The sequence below is a fragment of the Rhincodon typus genome, chromosome 17, assembly GCF_021869965.1.
Source record: "Rhincodon typus isolate 14 chromosome 17, sRhiTyp1.1, whole genome shotgun sequence".
NCBI lineage: Eukaryota > Metazoa > Chordata > Chondrichthyes > Orectolobiformes > Rhincodontidae > Rhincodon > Rhincodon typus.
In genome coordinates this window covers 16,032,473-16,048,874 of record NC_063348.1, presented here as the reverse complement: position 1 = coordinate 16,048,874, position 16,402 = coordinate 16,032,473, and the positions used below count along the sequence as shown (strand labels likewise).

Sequence of the window (16,402 nt, the reverse complement as noted above, 5' to 3'; positions counted from 1 at the left end):
GATCAGTGAGTTACTTTTAGTGTTGGTGATGAGGGAAATTTACATTTTAACAATACTATTACTTACTGACGCACTTTATTAGTTACTATTAGTTATTGGTGGAATTAAAGCTCTTTCCACCTTGTGAATTGTTCACTCACCTATGCTCTGCTGGTTCATCAAACATTCCATAAAATAGCTGATCTCAAACACAGATACCCAACTTCAAAGGTACACAGTCACATTTGTAGTTATTACAGTCAGACCATCATGTAATCAAGCATCCAAGAATGTTTCCAACAAAGTTAACAGCCTGATTTTCCAGTCACAATAACACAAATTGAATTATCCACTGGAACGATTTCAATGTTGTTTAACTATCAGGCTTGGATTTGATACTTTTGGTTGGAATTGTTACTCTTAACTAGAGGTAGATATGTGCAGCCTGAGCATATATAGTTGTGAAAGATTTCATCTGTTACCCACCTCAACTACTGTTGCCGAATAGGAGCTCATGTAATCTTTTTCCAACCTTTTAGCCCAAGAGTTTCAAAATGATATTGTTTATAAAACGGGATGCAGTATTTAAAAGATAAAAACGTCTTTATTAATGATATACATTTTACATCACTACACTCCAGAATATAACGACATTTTTTTCCTCGACGTAGTTAGAGTTTGACATGAAAGACACTCAATATCTCTTCCACAGTCATCCCCCAATGTAATTAACAGTAAAGTGTTAAACATAATGCATTTAGCCAAAGTAACTGCAGGCGTAGATGTTAGATTCAACTAAAAATGATTGCTAAATTATTGATTTGAAAACATCAGCAGCTTTGGGATCAAACTAGTTCGACATTAGTCATCTTCACCGTCTTTACCAGGTTTCACTCGAATATTCATTCGGTTTCTCTTTCTTCCACTATAAAATACCACTGACTCATGCACCTTCTGCCCTGTAGTCTCTTGTTTTCCATCTCTCACTGGCTCCTCTACATCCTTATCATGCCACCAGGCTTTCATATCTTCCACTTCGTTCATTTCACCATAACCAAGGTGTGCTAATTCCACTTGTCCAGGTTCCTCTGGACTCAGTCCCATTTTCTTTGTCAGCTTCCTGACCACAATATGATCTTCATGTTCTGTCCTGTCTACACCATCTGTCTTGCTGCCTGCTGGTTTCAATGGTTTGGAGAATAGGATTTTACCAGAAACATTATCAAATTCCTGTTTAAAACAGGAAGTCAAGCTTTCATCCAGGTCCACTTTGGATTCTTCTTTTCTCTGTTTCTTCAAGCTGTCCATGAACTCAAATGCCACAGCTGTATTCTTCTTACTGCTAGTTTCGGGAACATCCTCCAGACTATACTTGGTCCAGCGTTCTGGATGCAAAAGGTAATCTGGGACAGACTGTGCTTTTTTACATGAAGCATTACTTTGTTTTCTTCTGGGAGGCTCCCCAATAACCGGTCTCTTTTCAGAAATAGTGCTCTGATTTCCTGGAGGAGATCCCACTGTCAGTTTTCTGACAGAAGGAGCTGGATTTGGTGGATGCTTAGATTCACTATCAACAAGGTTGGTGTCCCTGGGATGAGCTGCATCAAATTTTACTACATTCTCTAAACCACTAAATATATTCTGACTACGAAAAGAGAAGCTGGAACTAGTTCCCCGCAGCTGAAACAATTGTGATGGTGGTCTGCTTCCAACAACAGATAAAGAATGATTAGACATGTAGTCACACTGTGGTTCAATACCAACAGTAAGTGAGCCATCTGGGGACCAGGAATCTGCATCAGATTCCCTAAGAGGTGACAAAGAATTGAATGACTGCAGATTGGTCTCAGAGTCAGAGTCACTGAGTGATTCTGTATCACTGGATATCATGGTTTCATGATCAGAACCTTTTAGAAGCAAGACATCTGTGGAAACCATGCTGTTTTCTCTGTCAGCCATTTTATTGCAATAAAGGAGCGTTGTCCTCAGAGGGCACTGCAGCGAACAGTTGCTTCCAGATGTCCAAGGAGCTCACAGCCTGGTCAAAAAAAACACAATAGAAGTATACAATAAAAGATTACATAGCTAAAGGAACTTGAAGAACACAAAAACTTTTATAAAGCAGTGCACTTTATCTAGTAAAAATATTGCACTAAGAGCGATATTTAAATATTAAATCAAAATGCATTACCATTAAACCTTAAACAGAGGCAATACAATGTAGTCAGATCTAGCTTATTGTCAAATGTTTGGAACTTACTATTTTGCTACATAATAAAATGTGCACTGGAAACAAATTCATTATCAAAATCAAACTGATAATTGATCGATTTTGTTACTTATCCAGAATAATGTAATCATTTTCTTTTATCTGCGCAGCATCACAGAAATATTAGAAGTCTATTTAAAACTGGTGAACTGTTTAGCACGAATCAACTAATTTTATTGAACCTGAGTGATTCTGTGCAGTTAGCTAAATAAAAATGATGAAGTAGGAGTTTGACATTCAGAGTGAACAAAGGCAGCTAGGTCAGTTCAGCATGATCTTATTAATAATATTTTAAAAATATCCACACTAAACCACTGACTCCCATAGCTACTTTGACCACACAAAGGACTCTATTTCATCCTCCCAGTTTGTTTATTGATGTTAAATCTGTACAATGGTGCAACTTTCCATACCTGCACTTTTGAAACACCTTCCTTTTCCTGAAGCAAACAGTATCTTCCCACTCCACTGTGGCTGACAAGCTCTCCATTCCATGTCCCACTGTTCTGTTTAGACCCTTCCCAGGCCTCTCAGACCACATTAGAATTACATTTGTCCTTACCTCTTACATAAGTAGCTTCTGTGTTCAAAACATCATCCCCTGCTAATTTTCCACCTCCAGTACATTGTCAGCATCAAAACACATCTTGCCTTCCAATCCACTAGCATTCTGAAGTGACATTTCCTCTGCCACACTGCTCCACGTCTGGAATTATCTCCTGTCTTTCCCAGGCAAGAGCAGGAGAAAGAACACTCGCTTTTTTCACCCCCTCTCTCCTTTCCATCCAAAGACACAAACATTGCTTTCAGGTGAAACAGTGAGTTACTTATATTTATCTCAGATTTAGCATACTATATTTGCTGCTAACAATGCACATTGGAGATCAATCACAGATTGGATATACAATTTGCACAAGGCCTTCATTCAATTTGCAAGCTTCCAACTGTCGATCACTTTGTCACTTCTTCGCTGTGGAACATCTTAGGAGGCAGACGTCAATGAAATTCCAATTAACCTTGAGGTATAGCACCACAATCATAACGTCTGGTGCCTTATTTTGTTTTTGTTCATCATAAATTCAGCTGCTTAGCTTTGCGCAGACTTGCTCTGGTTTTTGTTGAAATTCAAGGAATATGAAACACATTTACGCTTAGCTGATACCACTGCACAAATACCATTTTACTTGAGAACAAAAGAAAAATGTATTTAACCAACGTAGGGACAGTGTCAGTACTAGAAATTAAATACTTTTCATTTTGTCACCCACTGTCAAAGACTTTGGGGCCGAATGTAAAATCATCGAAATCAAAGCAAGGTCTGCTTTGTCCCAACACCATGAGTAGCTTCTGTTATGGCATTGTGTTTTTCTTCCCCTTTTTCCTACACCAGCCTAAATGAGACTGCAATATAGTAGTACATTCAACGTTGTGCTGTGAACTAAAGGGAGACCAAATTCATACCACAGATGTCTTTAGTCTCAGTGACATGGGGCAATTTCATTCCATAAATCTAGGCTGCATCTCAGCCCATGCCTAATTCACTGCATCATGCATTCATCCCAGCATTCTGGTTGAGATACTGGCTAGGTTTTCTCCTATGTAGCCTAACAATGCTGGACCGTAGTAGATAGTAAAGTAGCATTTGTAGCAATATTAGTCTTCTGAGATTAAGAAAAAAAGTACCTCAGCCTCCTCAATATACACAGAAACAACCCAAATGTTTTCTCTTTTTTTTCTCTTTATTCATTCATGGGATAAGGGCGTCGCTGGCTAGGCAGCATTCATTGCCCATCTCTAATTGCCCAGACGGCAGTTACAAGTCAACCATATTGCAATGCAATTTTGTCTATCGATGAAGTTTAGATAAAATTTGGATGATATTCCATTGGGAATAAAAATTAGAAACAAAGAAAATAGGGCATTCGGCCCATTGAACCCACTCCTCCAATGAACATGATCATGGCTGATTCTCTATCTTAATGCAATACTGCCACGCTCTCCCCATATCCCTTAACACCTTTAGCTTCTATAAATCTATTTCTTTCTTAAATGTATTCAGTGACTTGGTCTCCACTGAGATCCTCTCTCATTCTTCTGAACTCCAGCAAGTACAGATCCAATCCATCCAATTTGTCCTCATATTAGGAATCTGCCACCCAGGAATCAGTCTGGTGAATCTTCACTTCACTTCCTCTGTGGCAAGTTTTCTAAGCTAAGGAGTTCAAAACTGTACACAATACTCCAGGTGTGGTCTCACCAATGCCTTGTCTTGACTAAGTTGATTGAGCTCTTTGAAGAAGCAACAGAAAGAGTTGACAAGCATGGAGTTCCAAAAGGCCTTCAATAAAGTATCACATAACAGTTTTGTTAGCAAAGTTAAAACCCATTGAACAAAAGAGACAGTAATAGCATGGATACTTGAATGGTATGGATGGATGGGTGAGCAGATACAATTTAAGGCAGATAAATTTGAAGTGACACCTATTATAAAAAAGAAACAGAGAAAACTATAATGAATACAATTCTAAAAATGGATTCAGCAGCAGAGGACCTGAGGTTAAGTGCATTCACTACTGTTCTTTCGGTAAAGAAATCGGCCACCCATTAACTGGCCGGGCCTACGCATGACTCCAGACCCAGTGCAACATGATCAACTCTTAAATGACTTCTGAAACGGCCCAGCAAGCCATTCAGCTATATCTAACTACTAAAAGGTCTCAAAAAAAGTGAAATTAAAATAAATGGACCACCTAGCATTGATCTTGACACCAAAGTGGGAGGAAGGGAAAAAGAGTGCGAGAATGACAGTGAGAAACCAAAAGGGAGAACATACTTGACCTCATCCTCACCAATCTGTTTGCTGCAGATGCATCTGTCTGTGATAGTCGTGGAAGGAATAACCATGACACAGCACTCGTGGAGGCAAAGTCCCATCTTCACATTTAGATATCCTCCACCTACCATGCTAAATGGTTGTGGACAGATCTAATGACTCAATGGGGCAACCGTGAGGAACTGTGTGCCAGTCACAGCAGATTATACTTCAACACAATTTGCAACCTCACAGCCCAATGTATCCTCCACTAAGCCAGGGCATTGACCCTGGTTCAATGAACAGTGCAGGACCACGTCCAGTTATCAATGGTGGTGGACAATTTAACAGCTCATTGGAAGAGGAGGCTTCACAATATCCCCGCTCTCAATGATGGGGGGGGCCTAACATACCAATGTAAAAGATGAGGCCGAAGATTGCCGAGTGGACGGTCCATCTCAGCCTCTTCTGCTAGTCCCCAGCATTACAGATGCCAATCTTCAGCCAATTCAGTTCACTCCATGTGATATCAAAAAAAATCTGAAAGCACTGGATACTGTAAAGGCTATGGACCCTGACAATATTCCAGCAATAGATTTTATCCTCCAGAACTTGGTACATCCCTATCCAAGCTGTTCCATTGCAGCTATAGTAGCTGCATCTATCAGACAATGTGGAAAATTGCCCAAATACACAAGACTCAAAAAGGACAAATCCAAATCTGCCAATTACTGACCCATCTATCTGCTCACATTCATTAGTAAAGTGATACAGGGGTCTCAATAGTGCTATCAAGCAGAACCAGTTTCACAATAATCTGCTCGATGACACTCTGTTTAGATTTTCCCAAGACCAATCAGCTCCTGACTCATTACAGCTTTGGTTCAAACATGTAAAGAGTCAGAGAAGAAGGCAGCAAGGACAAAAACAAAAGCTAGAAAAGGGAATAAGAAAAGTGATAGGCTGAGAAACCAAGGACAAAATTCAAACAGGGTGAGTGAGAAAAATGAGGAGGATGCAAACACTGTTAAAAGGACAAGCTTAAAGGCTTTGTGCCTTAATGCATGGAGCATCTGCAATAAAACGGATGAACTACTCACACAGACAGGTGTAGACAGATACAATATAATTGGGATTACGGAGACATGGCTTCAGGGTGACCAGGGATGGGAACTGAATGTCCCAGGGAATTCAGTATTTAGGAAGGACAGGCAAAAAGGAAAAGATGGTGGAGCGGCATTGCTGGTTAAAGAGAAAATTAACACAATAGCGATAAAGCTCTGATAATGCTCTGATAATGTGGAGTCTGTATGGGGAGAGTTGAAAAATACCAAGGGGCAAAAAACATTCGTAGGTGTCATATATAGACCCCCAAACTGCAGTAGTGATGTCGAGAATGGCATTAAACAGGAAATTAGAGATGCATGTGATAAGGGAATATCAGTGATCATGGGTGATTTAAATCTGGATATTAGGCAAATCAAATTAGCCACAATCCCACAGAGAAGGAATTCCTGGAGTGTATACGGGATGGTTTTCTTGACCAATATCTGGACCAAGAACCGGCCATTGTAGACTGGGTACTGTGTAATGAAAAGGGAATCATTGCCAATCTAGCTGTGCGAGATCCCTTGGGGAAGAGCGACCGTAACATGGTGCAATTTTTTATCAAGATGGAGAGTGAGGCTGTTGATTTGGAGACTAGGGTACTGAACCTTAATAAAGGAAATGACGAGGATATGAGGTGTGAGTTGGCCTTGATAGATTTGGGAGAGTGGGGATGACAGTGGATAGGCAATGGCAAACATTCAAGGAACGCATGGGAGAACTGCAACACCTGTTTATTCCTGTCTGTTGCAAAAGCAAAATGGGTAAGAGGGCCAATACATGGCTTACAAAGGAAATAAGAGATAGAATCCGATCCAAGGAAGAAGTGTACAGATTGGCCAAGAAAAATAATAAATCTGAGGATTGGGAGCAGTTTAGAATTCAGCAAAAAAGGACCAAGGGATTGATTAAGAAGGGGAAAATAGAGTATGAAAGTAAGATTGCAGGGAACATGATGACTGACACTGAGAGCTTTTATAGGTACGTGAAGAGAAAGAGATTGGTAAAGACAAAAGTAGGTCCCCTACAGACAGAAACGGGGAATGTATAATAGGGGACAAAGAAATAGCCGAGGAACTGAATACATACTTTGGTTCTGTCTTCACAAAAGAGGACACAAATCAGATTCCAGAACTGTTGGAGGAGGCAAGATTTAGTGAGAGGGAAGAGCTGAGGGAGATCAATATTGGTAGAGAAATGGTGCTGGGAAAATTGTTGGGATTGAAGGCTGGTAAATCCCTAGGGACGGATAATCTACATCCTGGAGTATTTAAGTAAGTAGCTCTAGAGGTAGTGGATGCATTGGTGGTCATCTTCCAGGATTCTACAGACTCTAGAACAGTCCCTGCAGATTACAGGGTGGCCAATGTCACTCCAGTATTCAAAAAGGGACGTAGAAAGAAAACAGGGAATTATAGACCAGTAAGCCTAACATTGGTAGTGGGGAAAATTATCGAATCCATTGTCAAGGATTTTATAGCAGAGCATTTAGAAAGCAGTGGTAGGATCAGACAGAGTCAGCATGGATTTATGAAGGGGAAATCATGCTTAACAAATCTGTTGGAATTCTATGATGATGTAACTAGTCGAGTTGACAAGGGGTGCCAGTTGATGTACTATATTTGGACTTTCAGAAAGCATTTGACACAGTCCCACATTAGAGATTAATATGCAAGATTAAAGCGCATGGGATTGGGGGGAAGTGTATTGAGATGGACAGGAAACTGGTTGACAGAGAGGAAACAAAGAGTAGGAATTAATGGGTCCTTTTTAAATTGGCAGACAGTGAGTAGTGGGGTGCCACATGGATCAGTGCTAGGACCCCAGCTATTCACAATACATATTAATGATTTGGATGAGGGAACAAAACGTAACATCTCAAAGTTTGCAGATGATACCAAGTTGGGTGAGAAGATGAACTATGACAAGGATGCAGAGATCCTTCAACAGGATCTTGACAGGTTGGGTGAGTGGGCAAATCAATGGTAGTTGCAGTATAATTTGGATAAATGTGAGGTTATTCGCTTCAGAAGCAAAAGCAAGAAGGCAGATTACTACCTGAATGGCTGTAAATTGGAAAAGGGGAGTATGCAGCGGGACCTGGGTGTCCTTATGCACCAGTCGCTGAAGGTAAACATGCAGGTGCAGCAGGCGGTAAAGAAGGCAAATGGTATGTTGGCCTTCATTGTGAGAGGTTTCGAGTACAGGAACGGATGTGTTGTACAGGGCCTTGGTGAGACCACACCTGGAATATTGTGTGCCGTTTTGATTTTTTCTAAGGAAGGATGCTGTTGCTCTCGAGGGAGTGCAGCGAGGGTTGACCAGGCTGATTCTGGGGATTGCAGGTCTGGCATCAGAGGAGAGATTGACTAGGGTGGGATTGTTTTTGCTGGAGTTCAGATGAATGGGGGGGGGAATCTCATACAGGCTTATAAAATTCTAACAAGACTAGACAGGGTAGATGCAGGGAGAAGTTCCTGATGGTGGATGTGTCCGGAGCCTGGGATCACAGTATGAGGATTTGGGGTAGATGATTTAGGATGGCGATGAGGCGACATTTCTTCACCTAAAGAGTGGTGAGCCTGTGGAATTCATTACCACAGGAAGTAGTTGATGCCAAAACATTGAATGTATTCAAGAGGTGACTAGATATAGCACTTGGGGCAAATGGGATCAAAGGTTATGGGGAGAAAGTAGGATTAGGCGATTGAGTTGGACAATCAGCCATGTTCGTGAAGAATGGCGGAGCAGGCTCAAAGGGCCGAATGACCTCCTCCTGCTTCTATCTTCTATTTTTCTATGGACAAAAGAGCTGACTACAGAGTAGAGATCAAAGTTACTCCCCGTGATGTCAGGTCCGCAGTTGACCAAGTATGGCATCATAGAGCCCTATCAAAATAAAGAATCAGGAGTGTTCTCCACTGGTTAGAGTCATATTAGCAAATAGGAAGATATTTGTGGTTTTTGGAGGCCAGTGATCTCAGCTCCACAGTATCTTTGCAGGAGTTATTCAGGACAGTGTCTTAGGCCCATCAATCTCAATTTAATAACCTTCCCTCCATAATAAAGTCAAAAGTGGAGACATTCGCACATGGTGGCACTATGTCCAGCAGATTTGCAACTCTTCAGGTACTGAAGCTATGTCCAAATGCAGAAAGACCTGAACAATATCGAGGCTTGAGATGCCAAGTGGCAAGTAACATTCATGGCACACATGTACCCCTAGCAATGCCATCCCCAAGAGAAAATCAAATATCACCCCTTGACATTCAGTGGTATTACCATCACTGAACCCCCTCCATCAACTTCCTAGGGGTTTACAATGAATCAGAAACTGAACTGGACTAGCCTTATAAATTATAGATCATAGAATACCTAGAGTGTGGAAACAGACCCTTTGGCCCAACAAGTCCACACTGACCCTCAGAGTATCCCACCCAGACCCATCCCCCTAATCTACACATCTCTGAACACTATGGGCAATTTAGCATGGCCAATCCCCCTAGCCTGCACATCTTTGGACTGTGGGAGGAAACCGGAGCACCCGGAGGAAACCCATGCAGACACAGGGAGAATGTGCAAACTCCACGACCCAGCGACCCAGGTTCAATTCCACCCTCGGGCGACTGTCTGTGTTGCTGTGACTGCAAAAGCAGGTCAGATGCTAGGAATCCTGCAATGAAGAACTCACCTCCTGACTCTCCAAAGCCTGTCCATCATCCACACAGTACAAGTCAGGCATATGATGGAATACTCTCAATTGCCTGCAACAGTATTTAAGACACTTGGACACTAGCTAGGGCAAAGCAGTTTGCTGGAGTGGCACATCATGAAACATTCACTCCCTTCACTACTGACACATAGTAAGGCATTTCAAATAGCATTTCCAAACCTATTTCCATCCAGAAGGGCAAGGACAGCAAAAAGATTGGTACATGATGGTACTTAAAGTGGTATGAGAAAATATCATATGTCACATTTACTAAAAACAGTATTCCATTCATTGATGAGTGTAAATGAATTATACTCCCAGAATACATCCTCCAGATCATTAGAATGAAGGTATTTTTGACAATTTGATAAATCAAAGATTATGCTGTATTGGAGGGGGTCTGGCAACAAATTTGGAAAGAAAATTTGTGTTGGATCAGATGGTGTTGATAGATGAATCTACATAAAGATAGCTTATACTGCCAGCACTTTCACAGAATTACATTATTTTGTACCCATTGTTAAGTTAGTAAAAAGCTATAATTCCTAAAGAACACAGCCAGTTAATTTTAGGACAAATAAGACGATACCATATTATTCCTTCTCGTATCTATCAATAGATAGAAAGGAAACCTACTGATCAATGCTTACCTTGTTTTGAGACTGGATCAGTTTTCCTCCTTCCCGGTCTGTCAAAGCTACCAGAGTTCTGAGCTCACACACCCTGTAGAAAAAAAATCAAAAGCATCAAACTTAGCACTTTTATTGTTTTTATCAGCTGCATAATATGTTGCAAATTTTGGAATCAAGAGGAATTTGTATTTTGAACTTTATATTTACATTGCTCTTCACTGTATCAACCATTAACACCCTGCTGAACCATCATTTCTGGCAGATAAAGGTTCTAAAGACTCAATTCCAAGTAGAGCTACTCCAGAAACTAGGCATTTGCATCCTCCTCAATGAACACGATCATTGTTTGTTTTCCTGTACATGATGCTCAATTCATTGAAAAATAGTTTGTTGTCAAGTGATTTGGAATGGAAATAAAGTAGGGTAATTTCTTAAATAAAAACAGAAAATACTGGAAATAAAATTCTCAGCAGTTCTAACATCATCTGTGGAGACAGAAGTAGAGTTACTATTTCAGATTGATGATCTTATCAGAACTGAAAGTGGTGCATTTTTTTTCTTGTTTTACAGGCTTTTTCCAATTTTCACTGGAAGGGCTCAATCTTTTTATGGCAATAGTGACCAATACACATGCCCTTTAGCATGGTCAACTCTGAGAAAGATCTTTCAGATTGCTTTCTCATGTATAAACCATTAGTTTGTGCCAAGTGCTCACAATAAATGATTAGTGTCTACTAGAATACCAATGTTTATTGGCTCAAATTTTAACATTGTTCAAATTTATAGACGCCCTTTCCACTTGGGCAGCTTCTTTATTTGAAAGAACAAAGTACCGCAGATGCTGAAACTCTAAAATAAATAAAACAAGTCTGGCAGAGTTCAGCAAGTAGTGTCCATTATGCATAGATAAAGAGAGAAAATGGAAGTTACAGGTCAATCATCTTTCATCATTCTGTTTGGTCAATTCTTTACCACTCAATGATTGTGTCAACACCATGGTTTAGACTGTGCTGTATGCACAGTGACACCTTGCTCCTTACTGAAATCCATGACTTAATCTTCCTAAATTGTCACAGTGGTGGTATAGTATGTATTTCCAAATTATGCTTTTGCCTCTGACCCTTCTCCTTTGGTACTTTCTCTTCCTTCCAGCATATTGATTTATTTAAACTCTCTTAAATCCTTTTTGCCTCTGATCCTTTCTTTCCTTCTTCAGCTGCTATAGTGAGCAATTCTTAAGTTCTTGGTGATTTCAACATTCAAAGCTTCCCTTGTCACTTCTCTGAACTGAATGATCTCCCTAAACCACTCCCTCAATATAAACAGTCTTACTCACATTCATGCTACTTTCTCAACCCTGCCATCTCTAGTGACCTTTCAATGCTTATAGTAAAACCATCTCCAATTACTTCCTTGCATTCCTGTCACCCATAGCCCATAACCTCTTTCCAATATCACTTATTTTGTATCCATCCCTTGAAAGTACTCTCCTCCAGTTCACCTACAAATGTTGCTGCATGGGCCAGTGTTGGTAAAGAATTATAGTCTGTAAGCTAAACCCTATGACTTAACTCCCCCATATTTAACAAGTTAGCTAATCTCCATCTTGGACATAGGAGAGATGCAATGTGGTGACCTTGTGCTGCAGTGGTGTTGTCCCTGCCTGTGAACCAGGGACCTGGGTTCAAGTCCCACTTTCTCCAGAAGTGTGTAATAACATATTTGAACAGCTTGATTAGAAAATATCTAGGAAGTTGTTAGGTTGGAAGAAAATAGCCAGCTAGAGTGTTTACCCTTGGTTATTATCCATTTATCACTGCTGGAGATTCACAAGTAGATATTAATTGAGTGCAGTATCAGATTCACTTGCTTAGCCATGAATTAATTATCCAAAAGCATGAATAATCAAACGATTAAAGGGGGAGAAAATAAACACATCTATTATCATTAGAGAAAAAGGTGCGAGAGGGAAACTAATGAGGGGTAAAGGCTGTTAAGTCTCCCGGACCTGTTGGGTTGCACCCTTGGATTTTAAAGGAGATAGTTGCACTAAGTTGTTTTGATTCTACAAAGGTATTTCCAATCCTCTTGGACCAATGTAGCACCCTTCTTCAAAAAAGAAGGGAGACAAAACACAGCTAACTATAGGCTAGTTAGATTAACATCTATAATTGGGAAAATGTTATAGTCTGTTGTAAAGGATGTAAGAGCAGAGCATTTAGGAATATATATGATCAAACAGAGTCGGCATGGTGTACAGCCATAGAATTGTGCAACACGGACGCAAACCATTTGGTCCAACTTGACCATGCCGATCAGATATCCCAAATTAGTCCAGCCCATTTGCCAGCGTTTGGCCCATGTCCCTCTAAAACTTTCCTATTCATGTATCCATCCAGATGCCTTTTAACTGTTATAGCTGTATCAGTCTTCACCACTTCCTCTGGCAGCTTATTCCATACACACAGCACCCTCGGTGTGAAAAAGGTGCCCCTTAGGTCACATTTAAATCTTTCCCCGCTCACCGTAAACCTATGCCCTCTAGTTTTGGACTCCCCTACCCTGGGAAAAAGACCTGCGCTATTCACCCTATCCGTGCCTCTTATGATTTTATAAACCTCCATAAGGTCACCCCTCAGCCTCCAAAGCTCCAGGGAAAACAGCCTCAGTCTGTTCAGCCTCTCCCTATAGCTCACACTGTCCAACCCTGGCAATATCCTTGTAATTCTTTTTTGCACCCTTTCAAGTTTAGCCACATCTTTCCTGTAGCAGGGAGACCAGAATTGAATGCAGTATTCCAAAAGTGACCTAACCAGTATTCTCTACAGCTGTAACATGACATCCCAACTCCTATACTCAGTGCACTGACCAGTAAAGGCAAGTGTACCCAATGCCTTCTTCATCAGCCTGTCTGGCTGCAACTCCACCTTCAAGGAACTATGAATCTGCACCCCAAGGTCTTTTTGCTCAGCAACACTCCCCAGGGCCCTACCATTAAGTGTATAAGACGTGCCCTGACTTTCCTAGAGATAACCGATCTACCCAACTGTATTTGCAATTTTTTGACAATCCTGAAACTGCCATCCATCACATCCCCGGTTCCTGTAAATTCCTCATTGCCTCTAACTGCCGCTTCAACCAATCCATGCGATCTGATAGGATTCACAAATCATGAAGAACTTTGAAATTCTCCCTAGTCTCCCATATCTGACAGGAAGAGCACATCGCTCTACTAAAGGCCATCTCTGCACCTTAATCTACTGACCTTACTGCTCCAAAAACACTTCACAAAGGGGAAATCATGCCTGACAGATTTATTAGAATTTTTTGATGTCATAATAGAGGATAGATAAAGGTGAACCAGGAGATGTAATATATTTGGATTTCCAAAAGGCATTTGATAAGATATCGCACGTTAGATTACTTAATAAGATAAGAGCTCACGGTGTTGCAGGTAGAATATTAAGCATTTTAGAGGGTTGGCTAATAGATATCAGAGTTAGAATAAAAGGGGCATTTTAATGATGGCAACCTGCAACTAATGGAGTGCCACAGGGATTGTGGATAAAGCCACAGTTATTTATAATATATATTGACTTGGATGCGAAATTGAAGGTACTATCATCAAGTTTCCGGATGACTCAAAAGTAGGTGGGAAAGCAATTAGTGAGGATGAGACAAGGAGTCTACAGAGGGAAGCAGACAAACTAAGTGAGTCGGTGAAAACTTGGAAGATGAAACATAATGTTGGTGAGGTTATGCACTTTAGCAGGAAGAACAGAAGAACTGAATATTATTTAAATAAGGAAATGAAAGACTGCAGAAAGCTGCAGCACTGTCGGGTCCTTGTGCATGAATCACGAGTGTTCAAGTTCAGTGGATAATAGGCAGGTAAATGAACTATATATTTTATTCCGTTTGAAATAAAGGCCAAATGTTATACATAACATATAAAACTATACAAGAGACAGACCACACCACTGAAATATAGTGAACAGTTCTGGTCCCTTTATCAAAGGAAAGATATACTGGTATTGGAGACAGTCCAGAGAAGGTTTGCTACATTGATCCCAGGTAGGATGGGATTTTCTTATGATGAGGTTGCGTAGGTTGGGCTCGTACTCATTTGAATTTAGAAGAATGAGAGGACACCTTTTTGAAACATAAGATTCTTAGGGAACGTCACATGGTGCATGAGAGGCTGTTTCTCCTTGTGGGAAGAGTGTGGGACTAGGGGGCATAATCTCAGAGTAATGGGATTCCCATTTTAGACAGATGATGAGAAACTATTTCTCTCAAAGGATAGTGAATCGATGGAATTCTTTACTGCAGAGGACTGTCGAGGCTATGTTGTTAACTATATTCATGGCTGAGATAGACATATTTCTCTTCAGTTAGGAAATCAAGAATTGTGAGGATAAGGCGGGAAAATAGAGTTGAGTGGGGTTGATTATCAGATCAGTGATTTATGTCATCGATTGGGGAAGCAGACCAGATGTTCTAAATAGCCTGTTGCTGATCCTACATCTTCTGGGGTTGAACCTTGTGTTTTTTATGTCCAAGTTCAAGTTGGATCAAGTTTGGCTGGGTTATTCTTGCAGCAAAACCAAGTGAGTTTTCTCATTAAATCGTACTAAACTTAACACGTTAATTGGCATTTCAACCATCACTGCAAAAATCCTGTCAGAATCCATCCCATCTCACCACACGCTGTTCCATGGAGATCCTCCCTAAGACGAGCATCCCTTGTGGTTGCTCCATTTTCCAAAGCTACCCTGTCAGTCATAGAAGTCAGGAAAAATGTCAGAGAAGGGGAGGCTGGCCACCCGTCTGAGAGAGACCTGGGGGTCTTTGTAGATTGAGTGGTCAAGAGAAGAGGAGTCCTCTTCCCGGGAGACCAGCAGAGGAGGCCACACCACCACACCATGCCAGACTGGTCAGAGATCATCACTGGGTCAGTGCTTTCTCCAAAATAAGGAGGACTGGCTACAGTGCTGCCGGAAGGTGAACAACCTCCTCTGCTCTGACAGGGTAAGTGTGGTGCTTTGTTCTTCACTACCTCACACTTAGCAGACACCCTTGACTGAGGACTGCTGCGCAGCATGGCCACCTGACTGGTTGTGAGACTGTGTCAGCTGTCAATTCAAGGCACTGTACAGTAAGACAAGGAATGCTAGTAGGGACCAGGTGATTGCATGTGAAGGAAGCAAGGGAGCAGCCATGGATGATAGCTTAGTCTACACCACGGAATGGGTTCCTGTCCCTCCGAGGTACCTGCATCTGATACAGGTGTACAGTGCTGCCAGTGTGTCCTGGTAGATAAACCTGCATTTGAGAATGTCAGGATGGTGGCAATGGCTCCCTGAAAGTCAAGATCTACTGTCCATGATGGAAGGGTACATAAGGGTGGTATTGGTGAATTGTGTCCTAAGGTACAGTTTTTCTATGGGCAAAATATAGGTCTTTTGGAGCAAGTAATGAACTGAAGCCATCAAAACCTGCACTGGTCGACTTTTCATAACAGCTAGTTTGTATGGTAAGATTGCAACTCATTGCTGTTAATAAGTGATTTAAATAATTTCACCATGTTGTTTGACAGGAGTGTACAAGATGCACTGAGATGACCTTAATGTTGAGACAGACCTCAAAATCTCACCTGATTCTAAGAAAGATCTCATCACAGCCTAATAAAATTCAACCAAATTTGGCTTAATCTTCCATTAAAACAGTAGCGGAACATTTAGAAGGTCACAGGCAGGTCACATTATTAGAGTTCTGCATACAGTTTTGCGTTTGTGCACCAGGGTTGATTCCCAAGAATGAAAGCGTTCTCTCACAGAATGGTGGAGTACTTAGGCCTTTAGTTATTGGCAATTTTATTGAAACACGTG

At 41.0% G+C, this 16,402-nt stretch overlaps 1 protein-coding gene across 1 annotated transcript in view; it reads right to left on the bottom strand.

Annotated features, from left to right (window-relative positions):
• Positions 1 to 563: 563 nt before the first annotated feature.
• tssc4 (tumor suppressing subtransferable candidate 4) overlaps positions 564 to 16,402 on the bottom strand; it is a 16,677-nt gene continuing 838 nt past the window's right edge. Inside the window, exons 2-3 of the mRNA XM_020532239.2 lie at positions 10,530 to 10,602; positions 564 to 2,017 (exon numbers count right to left, since the gene is read on the bottom strand). Of these exons, the coding sequence (XP_020387828.1) occupies positions 841 to 1,938 (1,098 nt within the window). The 5' untranslated portion in view covers positions 1,939 to 2,017; positions 10,530 to 10,602 and the 3' untranslated portion in view covers positions 564 to 840. The remainder of the gene's footprint in view (positions 2,018 to 10,529; positions 10,603 to 16,402) is intronic.